The 12,898-nt window shown below is 43.4% G+C and overlaps 1 protein-coding gene across 2 annotated transcripts in view; it reads left to right on the forward strand.

Annotated features, from left to right (window-relative positions):
* The first annotated feature begins 797 nt into the window (after positions 1-797).
* Positions 798-12,898, forward strand: part of LOC147333629 (uncharacterized) — a 33,107-nt gene continuing 21,006 nt past the window's right edge. The window contains exons 1-7 of one of the 2 annotated variants that reach the window (XM_086286317.1): positions 798-1,380; positions 1,923-2,027; positions 2,112-2,243; positions 2,747-2,854; positions 3,234-3,286; positions 5,155-5,439; positions 5,973-7,764. In XM_086286317.1, coding sequence (XP_086142443.1) covers positions 1,972-2,027; positions 2,112-2,243; positions 2,747-2,854; positions 3,234-3,286; positions 5,155-5,439; positions 5,973-7,764 — 2,426 coding nt within the window. In that variant the 5' untranslated portion in view covers positions 798-1,380; positions 1,923-1,971. Of the gene's footprint in view, positions 2,028-2,111; positions 2,244-2,746; positions 2,855-3,233; positions 3,287-5,154; positions 5,440-5,972; positions 7,765-12,898 lie in introns of both variants that reach the window. The other variant, XM_086286318.1, reaches the window with a different exon arrangement.

The following is a 12,898-nucleotide window of genomic DNA, read 5'->3' on the forward strand; positions in this document are numbered from 1 at the left end:
GAAGACATAGCATACATTTTCACTGCTATGCAGTTAAACTGCAGCAATGTCTTAAAAACATGAAGACCTGGATGGCCGCTAACCTTTTGCTTCTTAATTCAGATAAAGCTGAGGTTATTGTATTCGGCCCTGAAAACCGTATGGATATGTCCTTCAGTGCTAATATTAAACAAATATGTAAGACTGTTTTCTTCCATTTGCGCAACATCTCTAAAATTAGAGACATCATGTCTCAGAGTGATACTGAAAAACTAGTTCATGCATTTATCACTTCTAGGCTGGACTACTGTAAGTCATTGTTATTTATATATTATTATTTATATACCTAAAACCTCCCTGAAAAGCCTTCAGCTAATCCAAAATGCTGCAGCAAGAGTCCTGACAGGGACTAGAAAGAGAGAGCATATTTCTCCTGTTTTGGCTTCCCTTCATTGGCTTCCTGTTAAATCCAGAATTGAATTCAAAATCCTGCTCCTCACATACAATGTCTTAAATAATCAGGCCCCATCTTATCTTAATGACCTTGTAGTACCATATCACCCTATTAGAGCACTTCGCTCTCGCTCTGCAGGCCTACTTGTTGTTCCTAGAGTATTTAAAAGTAGAATGGGAGGGAGAGCCTTCAGTTTTCAGGCCCCTCTTCTGTGGAACCAGCTTCCAGTTTGGATTCGGGAGACAGACACTATCTTCAAGATTAGGCTTCAAACTTTCCTTTTTGCTAAAACATATAGTTAGGGCTGGACCAGGTGACCCTGAATCCTCCCTTAGTTATTCTGCAATAGACATAGCCTGCCGGGGAATTCCCATGATGCATTGAGTTTTTCTTTTTCAGTCACCTTTCTCACTCCGTATGTGTTAATAGACCTCTCTGCATTGAATCATATCTGTTATTAACCTCTGTCTCTCTTCCACAGCATGTCTTTATCCTGTCTTCCTTCTCTCACCCCAACCGGTCGCAGCAGAAGGCCCCGCCCCTCCCTGAGCCTGGTTCTGCCGGAGGTTTCTTCCTGTTAAAAGGGAGTTTCCCTTTCCACTGTCGCCAAAGTGCTTGCTCAAAGGGGGTCATGTTTTTTTTTTCTCTTTTTCTCTGTATGTATTATTGTAGGGTCTACCTTACAATATAAACCACATTGAGGGGACTGTTGTGATTTGGCGCTGTATAACTAAAATTGAATTCAACTGAATTGAACTGAATGTTTGTGTTTCAAACAGGAAAACCAGCAGAAATAAATGACAACATGCCAGAGTTCAGAGCGTTTCTGAGGTGCTCCAGAATCACCTCACCACTCTCTGCGTGTTTCCTTCCTGCTTAGAGTTCACTTTCACTTCCTGAACTTCATGGAGTGGAACTTATTGCTGGTGTGTGTGTTTGAAGATACTGTAAGTTTGCTTTGTTTCCTTCTTTAACAGTTTGTATTTAGGAACTTTATTGTTTGTTCAGCTCATGTTTGATTTATTCACACAATAATATGTGTCTTTTTATTTCCGGTCTCCTACACCAAATTCAACAACCCAGGCAAGCAGAACCCAGCAGCCACTCGCACAAAGACGCCCCCACACCCACCAGAGTTTCCCCTATGCTCACGCTGCAGCAGCTTTGCGCTCACGCAGTTTATCTGCATGAGCAAACTTAATTTTGCTCATTCAGATCACTTTGGCTTTTGATGAAAGAAGCTTGTCAGTAACAGCAGTCACTGTGTATCAGTGAATGTATCATGTGTGCTTCATGGCTTCTTCTAGTGGACTGATAGCAGAAGTAGAGCAGCTGATTGCAGCTTCCTCTGCCTCACACTGCTGTCTGACTGCATTCAGCTGACACTGAGATGAAGCAGGAAAGAAGCAGCTGATATTTGGACAGCACACATGATGGAAATGATCATTTTAGTTGATGTGCACGCGAATTATTCGTGTTTCCTCTTCAGGTGAAGGTAGAAAGTGTGTGTGAGCTGATGTGGATGTGAATTCAGCAGCATGGATCTGTGTGAGGACAGAGAGGAGGGAGTCCCTCCCTCTAAAACCACTCAGAGGTGAGATGACCATCTCTAACTGTCCATGACTCTTCTCCATGTCACAGCTCAGCACTCACATCACTGCTCCATCATTATTCACAGGAACCAACCTGGGCTTGAACTTGGACCTGAACCCGAGCTTGAGCCTGAAACCAGCTGCGTGTGCTTACAGTGCAACTGCATGAAGTTTTTTATTTGTAGATTCACAAAAAGAAGACAGTTATCTAAGAAAAGGTAAGTTTGTGTCACTATTAAATTATCACTACACTTATTGGCAGTTTATATGCAGTGATATGGCTGTTCGATATGACCAAAATCTCATGTCCCGATAACGATATATTCTGTGAATCTCGGGCAACTCGACTTGGGTGAAGTGTTTTCAGCTGGGTGTCATATATCTGGAGTTGAGTTTTTTGAAACTATTTATTTTTATACATGAGTTTTAACGGCTGCTATTTTCTTGCTGTGGGGAAAAGCCTGTTCTAATGTTTGAGTCTAAGGTTTACTTTGAGCACTTGACGGCTCTTTTTTGTTTCTCATCTCTAAATTCTCTCCATACTCTTTCATGTGATTGTTGTGTAGGCGGTAGAAGAAAAAAAACAACAATATTTCGCAACACCATGAAACAAACGATAGACATGAAACGATAGATGTTTTAATTCATCATCCGATATATTTCGTCATCGCGCATAGCTCCATGCAGTAAAGAGTTTTATGTTTTTTTTTCTTCTTTTTAGCGTCCATCAGGGACTTAGCACTGAACCCAGCTTTGTGTCCTTAAAGAGTGACTGGTGTGAAAGGTGCTCTAGTGGTTTTGAAAGACAAGAACTGCCTTCTGCAGAGAGGTAAGATGTTAGTAACATGTACTTTTTAACTGATTAACTGTTTATTGCTACCCTAAATATCCTATTTAAATTACAAACACATCAGTCTTATTTAGACATTTTCTTAAAATCCAGACTTTGTTTTTGAAAGAACTGAAATTCCTCTTCTGCTACTTAATAAAAAAAAAAAAATCCCTCCAAGGTGTTCTAAATGTGCTTCAAAAAATAAAACCTTGAATTGGACTTTATTTTAAATACTGTACTGCCAACACCAGTTTGGGGTGTATATGGCTCATGCACTAAATGTTTGTCACAGTGTCTTCCATCATATTCATTAATTTAGGACAGTAACTTCATTTCTTGCGTAAAAAAGGATCAACTCGTGTTTTTTTTTTTGTAGAAATATGATAAAAGAGAAGCAGAGGGAACCATCAGCCAAAACAGCATCAGCAGGTAGGATATTGCAAAACTATATGTCTTCAGAGCGGGAGTCAAAAGGAAATTTAATTTTGTATCCAGTAAGGGTCCTAGATAACCCCCCTAGATAATTAAGCCTACCACAGACATGATCAAGAGAGAGAAATATGAAGTCATACCGTGTGCTCCGGCATGGAAGGACAGGCGCCTGCATGGTATGATTTGTACCACCGGCAGATAGAGAAACTGGCCGTCCTACCAATGGCTGGACAAAGCTGGACTGAAAGAAAGCACAGAGGCACTAATCATGAACAAGAACAAGCTCTGAGTACAAGATCCATAGAGGCTGGGGTCTATCACCCGGCAAGACCCCAGGTGTAGGTTGTGTCAAGATGACCCTGAGAGAATCCAGAACATAACAGCAGGGCACAAGATGGTACCAGGCAGGGCATACATGGAACACCATAAACAAGTGGCCAGCAGAGTATACAGAAATATCCGTGCCACATATGGCCTGGAAGTCCAGAGATCAAAATGGGAGATGCTCCCTAGGGTGGTGGAGAATGTCTGAGCTAAGATCCTGTGGGACTTCCCGATATACACGAACAAAATGATGATGGCTAATGTGGTCACAAATTTTAATTCCAACATGATAACCTTATTCCACCTACGATGTGGAGCTCCAAGTTTTTTGTTTGTTTGTTTGTTTTTTATAGATCCAATTTCAATCAGTTAAATCAGTAAAAAAGGACTTCTGGAAAAGAGCAGAATTCTTGGAACACTGTTTAATACACCAAATCGTATGGACAGCAATAAAATAAATACAGAAAACAGCAAGACAACAGATAGCAAAGCAAGCAAAGCAAACCCCGGGGTGTAGAGTCTTAGGCAAAGACAGCAGAGCCACACAGAGACAGACAGAAAAAAGCAGAGAACCGGAGTGTCCTCTGGCGCAGTATTATAAGGACCAGTAACCCGACCCGCTGGTGCTGAGCATCTTTCCACTTGTCTTCCAGCCAAAAACAGCAGGTGCAGGCTCAGGTACGGCCAGGGACAGAGTCAAGACTATGGCTAAGGGTCATCCGCAGATGGGTAACCTTGATTAACCCTTTGCTTTGGCTTATCAAAATAGGTCACGGCACATTCAAAAGTTAACACAGCAAGGGGCATAATCTTATGATATACATGTGAATACTTGGACTAAATATCAGATATATTGGGTAAATGCTTTAACATACTGATAAATACCCCAGTGTAGTTTTATAGTGTGTGTGTATACATGATTATATAATCCTTAAGGAGATTTTATTGTATTGTGTTCATTACTGACTGTAGACAGATGATAGTTTTGCTACATCAGAGCAAAATATCTTATGTTTATTGCAGATGTGTGGTACAGACATCACTCAAAAATTCCACTACACTAACCAACCAGATATAGTGGTACTAGACAAGCAGAACAAGAGGGCCGTAGTCATAGATGTAGCGATACCGAATGACAGCAACATCAGGAATAAGGAACATTAGAAGCTGGAGGAGTACCAAGGGCTCAGAGAAGAGCTCCTGGAGATGTGGAGGGTGAGGGTAACAGTGGTCCCAGTGGTAATCTGAGCACTAGGTGCAGTGACTCCCCAGCTAGGAGAGTGGCTCCAGCAGATCACAGGAAAAAAATTGGAGATGTCTTTCGAGAAGAGCGCAGTCCTAGGAACAGTTAAGATACTGCACAGGACCCTCAAGCTCCCAGCCCTGTGGTAGAGGACCTGAGCTTCAAGGTCTAGACCACCCACATGGGCAAATGGGGAATTTTTAATGTCTCTGTTGCATCATGTCTTAATTATTCTTTGGCACTGATTATTAAAAGAGTGAGTGAGATGTACATTTATAGCTCTTTCTTGTTCCTGTAGAGGAGGAGCTTGCCAGGGTACGGACAACCTTTGTGTGGAGGGTCTCACCAGAAATTCTTATACAGCTGCTTGAGGCCCTTGTAACAGAAAGTGTCTTCAATGATTTGGAGAAAGAATCGATATTGGAGGGGAACCCTGTTAGAGCTGATAAGGCACGTTGCTTTATTGACACAGTGAGGAAAAAAGGAGACAAAGCATGCAAGATAATGATCAGACACCTTCAGACCATAGATCCTTCTCTCTTCTTTCAACTGCATTTATACTCTGATCCATCTGCTCTGCAAGGTAAGTTCATTTATCTCTAAATGAATGGTCACCTTTCAGCTTGTTGAGGTATAAAAGTGTGAAACCTCAGAATTAATTGTAAGAAACCTAATTCTATAACATATGTTTGGATTTGTTGAAAGGCTGCAAAATATTTTCCAGAGGACATGGAGGTATTTTGATGATTATTATAAACCTATGAAACTACTTAAAAAGATCAAATGTGAGCAGCATTTAAATAAACGCCAGTCTTCTTCACTTGGTAAAACCATGGAAACTGATTGCTTTAAAAAAAATGAACATATCATAAGTAAAGTATGTTAGGATTGGGTACATACGAAAAGCTTTAAAGTAATTCATTATTTTGTGGGTTTAATGTTTTCAGGAATTACATTTAGGAAATCCCGGAGCCCTTTTTGATGAATTTTGGGTAGAATGAGCATAAAAAAATATAATGAATATAATAAGCAGCAGGCAAAGTTCTTCACATAGCACCCCCAGACCAGGTTTGACTGGATATGTTTTTTTCCTTTTTTAATGTTTTTTTTATTCAGATAGTCTTCAGAATTGTCAGCCTAAACTTAAGTCCAACCTGAAGAAGAAGTTCCAGTGTGTGTTTGAGGGGATCGCTAAAGCAGGAAACCCAACCCTCCTGAATCAGATCTACACAGAGCTCTACATCACAGAGGGAGGGACTGCAGAGGTCAATAATGAACATGAGGTCAGACAGATTGAAACAGCAAACAGGACACCAGACAAACCAGAAACAACAATCAGACAAGAGGACATCTTTAAAGACTCACTTGAAAAACAGGAACTAATCAGAACAGTGCTGACAAAGGGAGTGGCTGGCATTGGGAAAACAGTCTTAACACAGAAATACACCCTGGACTGGGCTGAAGACAAAGCCAACCAGGACATCCAGTTCATATTTCCATTCACTTTCAGAGAGCTGAATGTGCTGAAAGAGGAAAAGTTCAGCTTGGTGGGACTTGTTCATCACTTCTTTACTGAAACCAAAAAAGCAGGAATCTGCAGCTTTGAAGACTTCCAGGTTGTGTTCATCTTTGATGGTCTGGATGAGTGTCGCCCTCCCCTGGACTTCCACAACACTGAGAGTGTGACTGATGTTACAGTGCCCACTGCAGTTAATGTACTTCTCACAAACCTGATCAGGGGGAAACTGCTTCCCTCTGCTCATATCTGGGTAACCACACGACCTGCAGCAGCCAATCAGATCCCCCCTAAGTATGTTCACAGAGTGACAGAGGTCAGAGGGTTCACTGACCCACAGAAGGAGCAGTACTTCAAGAAGAGATTCAAAGATGAGGATCAGGCCAGCAGGATCATCTCCCACATCAAGACATCACGAAGCCTCCACATCATGTGCCACATCCCAGTCTTCTCCTGGATCACTGCTACAGTTTTGGAGGATGTGCTGAAAACCAGAGCGGGAGGACAGCTGCCCAAGACCCTGACTGAGATGTACATCCACTTCCTGGTGGTTCAGGCCAAAGTGAATAAGGTCAAGTATGACGGAGGAGCTGAGACAGATCCACACTGGAGTCCAGAGAGCAGGAAGATGATTGAATCTCTGGGAAAACTGGCTTTTGATCAGCTGCAGAAAGGAAACCTGATCTTCTATGAATCAGACCTGTCAGAGTGTGGCATCGATATCAGAGCAGCCTCAGTGTACTCAGGAGTGTTCACACAGATCTTTAAAGAGGAGAGAGGACTGTACCAGAACAAGGTGTTCTGCTTCATCCATCTGAGTGTTCAGGAGTTTCTAGCTGCTCTTCATGTCCATCTGACCTTCATCAAGTCTGGACTCAATCTGCTGGAAGAACGACAAATAATCTTCAAGTCTCAAATAACAGAATCTGCAGAGAAACACTTCTACCAGAGTGCTGTTAATGAGGCCTTACAGAGTCCTAATGGACACCTGGACTTGTTGCTCCGCTTCCTCCTGGGATTTTCACTGCAGCCCAATCAGACTCTGCTACGAGGCCTGCTGAAACAGAAAGGAAGTAGCTTACAGACTAATCAGGACACTGCACTGTACATCAAGGAGAAAATCACTGAGAATCTGTCTGTAGAGAAAAGCATCAATCTGTTCCACTGTCTGAATGAACTGAATGATCATTCTCTAGTGGAGGAGATCCAACAATCCCTGAGATCAGGAAGTCTCTCCACAGATAAACTGTCTCCTGCTCAGTGGTCAGCTCTGGTCTTCATCTTACTGTCATCAGAAAAAGATCTGAATGTGTTTGACCTGAAGAAATACTCTGCTTCAGAGGAGGCTCTTCTGAGGCTGCTGCCAGTGGCCAAAGCCTCCAACAAAGCTCTGTGAGTACGTTTGTACTCATTTCTATTTTTACATAAACATTGTAATGATTTCGGCCCCCTTTAAAAAATATGTTCAAGGTTCTTTATTTGGCACATGCATAGTTATATAACACACAGTGAAATGTAGCCTGACACGCTCCTCGACATGTGCAAAAATGTGTGTGTGTGTGTGGGGGGGGGGGGGGGGGGGGGTAGAGGAAGAACACTGAACACACATATATATATATACAGTGCAGTGGGGCAAAAAAGTATTTAGTCAGCCACCGATTGTGCAAGTTCCCCCACCTAAAATGATGACAGAGGTCAGTAATTTGCACCAGAGGTACACTTCAACTGTGAGAGACAGAATGTGAAAAAAAAATCCATGAATCCACATGGTAGGATTTGTAAAGGATTTATTCGTAAATCAGGGTGGAAAATAAGTATTTGGTCAATAACAAAAATACAACTCAATACTTTGTAACATAACCTTTGTTGGCAATAACAGAGGTCAAACGTTTACTATAGGTCTTTACCAGGTTTGCACACACAGTAGCTGGTATTTTGGCCCATTCCTCCATGCAGATCTTCTCGAGAGCAGTGATGTTTTGGGGCTGTCGCCGAGCAACACGGACTTTCAACTCCTGCCACAGATTTTCTATGGGGTTGAGGTCTGGAGACTGGCTAGGCCACTCCAGGACTTTCAAATGCTTCTTACGGAGCCACTCCTTTGTTGCCCGGGCGGTGTGTTTTGGATCATTGTCATGTTGGAAGACCCAGCCTCGTTTCATCTTCAAAGTTCTCACTGATGGAAGGAGGTTTTGGCTCAAAATCTGACGATACATGGCCCCATTCATTCTGTCCTTAACACGGATCAGTCGTCCTGTCCCCTTGGCAGAAAAACAGCCCCATAGCATGATGTTTCCACCCCCATGCTTCACAGTAGGTATAGTGCTCTTGGGATGCAACTCAGTATTCTTCTTCCTCCAAACACGACGAGTTGAGTTTATACCAAAAAGTTCTACTTTGGTTTCATCTGACCACATGACATTCTCCCAATCCTCTGCTGTATCATCCATGTGTTCTCTGGCAAACTTCAGACGGGCCTGGACATGCACTGGCTTCAGCAGCGGAACACGTCTGGCACTGCGGGATTTGATTCCCTGCCGTTGTAGTGTGTTACTGATGGTGACCTTTGTTACTTTGGTCCCAGCTCTCTGCAGGTCATTCACCAGGTCCCCCCGTGTGGTTCTGGGATCTTTGCTCACCGTTCTCATGATCATTTTGACCCCACGGGATGAGATCTTGCGTGGAGCCCCAGATCGTGGGAGATTATCAGTGGTCTTGTATGTCTTCCATTTTCTGATGATTGCTCCCACAGTTGATTTTTTCACACCAAGCTGCTTGCCTATTGTAGATTCACTCTTCCCAGTCTGGTGCAGGTCTACAATACTTTTCCTGGTGTCCTTCGAAAGCTCTTTGGTCTTGGCCATGGCGGAGTTTGGAGTCTGACTGTTTGAGGCTGTGGACAGGTGTCTTTTATACAGATGATGAGTTCAAACAGGTGCCATTCATACAGGTAACGAGTGGGGGACAGAAAAGCTTCTTACAGAAGACGTTACAGGTCTGTGAGAGCCAGAGATTTTCCTTGTTTGAGGTGACCAAATACTTATTTTCCACCCTAATTTATGAATAAATTCTTTACAAATCCTACCATGTGAATTCATGGATTTTTTTTTCACATTCTGTCTCTCACAGTTGAAGTGTACCTCTGGTGCAAATTACTGACCTCTGTCATCATTTTAAGTGGGGGAACTTGCACAATCGGTGGCTGACTAAATACTTTTTTGCCCCACTGTATATATATATATATATATATTAGTATATACATTGGGTGAGTGTGCAGTAGTAGCAGCAAGCAGGTGAATTCTTTACATTAAAATGAATAGACATCTGACTATTTTACAGGATAGACAATATAAACATATTTAAAATTAAAGGAATTTGAAATGTACATTGTGCCTTGGTTTAGAGTGTCTGGAAGAGAGTCCTGTCTCAGTCAGTTATAGATGATGTGAGAGGGCGGGTGTGTGTGTTTAGGGCCCGGATGGCTTGGGGATAGAAGCTCCTCTTGAGTCTCTCTGTCCTTGCCCGGAAGATGCGGAACCTTCTACCAGATTGCAGAAGTTGGAACAGTTTGTTGCCAGGATGGGACGGGTCCTTCAGTATCTGCGCTGCTCTAGTCCGGCATCTCCTGGTGTAGGTGTCCTGAAGCGCGGGGGGGGGGGGGAGCAATCCTGCAGCAGCGTTCTGCTGTACGGATCACTCTCTGGAGAGCTTTTTGGTCCTTTACACAGCTGTTCCCGAACCACGATGTCATGTTCTGTGTGAGGATGCTTTCCACAGCGCCTGTATAGAAAATCCTGAGGATCTTTGGAGAGACCCTGAACTTCCTCAGTTGTCGTAGGTGATACAGGCGCAGCCTAGCCTGTATATAATGGATATAAACCGCAGCACTGTGGCGGGACGTCATCTGTGATGCCACTGCAGGTGTTATGGATGCACCTGCGCAGCATGTACAAGAAGAAAGAAAGAAAGAAAGTGTACTTTATTGGTCCCCGTGGGGAAAATCGCTCTCTGCATTTAACCCATTCACTCAGTGAAGCAGTGGGCAGCCATTGGGCGCCCGGGGAGCAGTGTGTAGGGACGGTACCTTGCTCAGGGGTACCTCAGGGTAGCTGTTCAGGGGAATCGAACCCCCGACCTTCCGATCATGGGGCCACCACTCTACCTACTGAGCTATCCCTGCCCCCAACATCTCGGTGGCATAAAAAGCTGTTCCTCCCTTTGATTGCGTTCTTGTTGTTGTGTACGTGTGGCTGGCAGGAAGAGAGCTGCAGCCGAGAAGTCATCCAAGCAAGCATCCTTGTGTGTAAATAGCTTGTGTAAATAAAGCATGGTGCAAAGCATGGAAATGTCAGTGGGTCTGTTGTGGTATACGACAGACCCACTGATATACTCAGTCAGGTGTATCATACCTTTAATGTGTCACAGCAGCAGAAAGTATTAGGATTTCTGAGACATTTGTATATGCAGTTGTTATCAAAGTACAGATCCACTTTGGGTAGGTTTTAAACTATGACACATCATTTACATTGCTGAAATCAACACTGAACTGTATAGACCTGTGTCTGTGAAGGTTCTCAGTCATCCAGGTCATCGTAGACTAAGGAGCTTGCAAAGAAAAGTGTCTGGACTTCTTTGAGTTGCTTGAAGACTTTTCACCTCTCATCCAAGAAGCTTCCTCAGTTATAAGGGTCAATTGGTGGGGAGTCCCAGATTTAAACCCACTGGGAGTTTTCCCCCAAAGGGGGACAAAGGACCCCCTGATGATCCTCTACCTAATCACATGAGCCAATTTGTGAAAGTGGGTGTGGGACCTAATCAGCCAGGGTTTCGGGTGAGCTCACTGTGAAACCTGGCCCCACCCTATCATGTGATTTCCTGAGGTCAGATGGCTGAGTAAGTAAATTCTCTCGTGACAACCTTCTCAAACTGTATATCTTGACTCTCAGGTCCAGAATTTGCACTGCACTTTTCTACCAAACAGAATCTCAAAGGGAGAAAATGCAGTGGAGGCCTGCGGCACCTCATGTCCTGCAAAAGACAAAGGGTCCAACCAGTGATTCAAATTGCGTTCATCCTCATGAATGAACTTACAAATCAAACTTACAATCAATTTTAATCAACTTTTCTTTGCAAACTCCTTTGACAATCAACTTTAAAGTTTTTTTTTTAAGCTGCCCCACGAGTCTGGGGGTGGTAGACGCTGGTCTGAACAGATTAATGCCCAGCCATTTGTAAGACACACACCATTGGCGCTCAGCTATACAGATGTCCAATCATTCACTAGCTGGGCCAGCATCCTCATTTTAGGTTTTGATAGCGTTTTAGTTGGTAAAGCTCAGACAGAATTGAGCTGCGGCTTGGGGAAAGCCTCGAAGGAGACTGGTGGCTGCTCCCGGTCCTGGCAGATCCCCAAAGAAGGCATTCCCTAGGGCAGTAAAAACTCTGCATTATGAAGGTTAAAGACCTTTGAAGTAATTCAGTTTTCAGTGACAGATGCTTTAAGACACTACGATAATATCTAGAGGAAAAACCCAACAATCGTATAACCACCTATAAACAAGCACTTTGGCGACAATTTACTTTGGGTAAGGTAGCGATAACTACCGTGCCGATTTCTGAAATGAACAGAAGTGATGGTAAGCAGCTTTGGAAGAAGCTGGCATCCCGGTGCCAAAGCTTGCAGCTGCATTTGCATAGGACAGATAGAGGAAGAGAAACTGGCATCCTGGTTCCAAAAGCATGCTGCTGCATTTTGCCAATGGGGGATACAGGAAAGGGAAACTGGCGACTCATTCATAGAAAAGTTTGCTGCTATGATTGTTACAGTTACCGTTTAAAAAGGTGACATTTAGAATACAGTTACTTTGTTGAAATAAATGGATTACACGGCGGTACTTCCCTGTTTCATTTTGTCGCGGGTCAGGACTGTTTGGGTTTTGTTTGACAGCTATGTTCTGTTGTTCCAGGCGGCAGCGTTACGGTTGCCATGGTTACAGGGTGACGCTCTCTCTCTCTCTCTCTCTCTCTCTCTCTCTCTGCGTGTTTCCTGGGTGAGAGAGCGCTTTTTTGTTGTTGTTGTGCTAAGCTAAAAGGCAGAATGCTACATGCATAGCTCTAAAGAATGTAGCTTCATAGGCAGTGTAGTCCGTGCTGCAGGGAAAATGGACTGCCATACCCGTTATGTGTCTGTGAGCGAGGGAGGGAGAAAAAGGAAAAGTACGAGTTGTCACCGAGCAAAAACGGGAGCTGGAAGCATGTAAATACACTCAACAAAAATATAAACGCAACACCTTTGTTACTGCTCCCATTCCCCATGGGATGGACGTAGAGACCTAAAATTCATTCCAGATACACAATATAACCATCCCTCCCAAACAGTGGTCACAAATCAGTCCAAATGTGTGGTAGTGGGCACATCTGCTATATTGAGATAATCCATCCCACCTCACAGATGTGCCACATCAGGATGCTGATCTGACATCATGAGTAGTGCACAGGTGTACCTCAGACTGCCCACAACAAAAGG

Source organism: Aulonocara sp. 'chitande type north' Nkhata Bay, linkage group LG3, assembly GCF_057382095.1.
Source record: "Aulonocara sp. 'chitande type north' Nkhata Bay isolate Kocher_YH1m ecotype deep benthic linkage group LG3, A_spYH_male_GT1.1, whole genome shotgun sequence".
Lineage (NCBI taxonomy): Eukaryota > Metazoa > Chordata > Actinopteri > Cichliformes > Cichlidae > Aulonocara > Aulonocara sp. 'chitande type north' Nkhata Bay.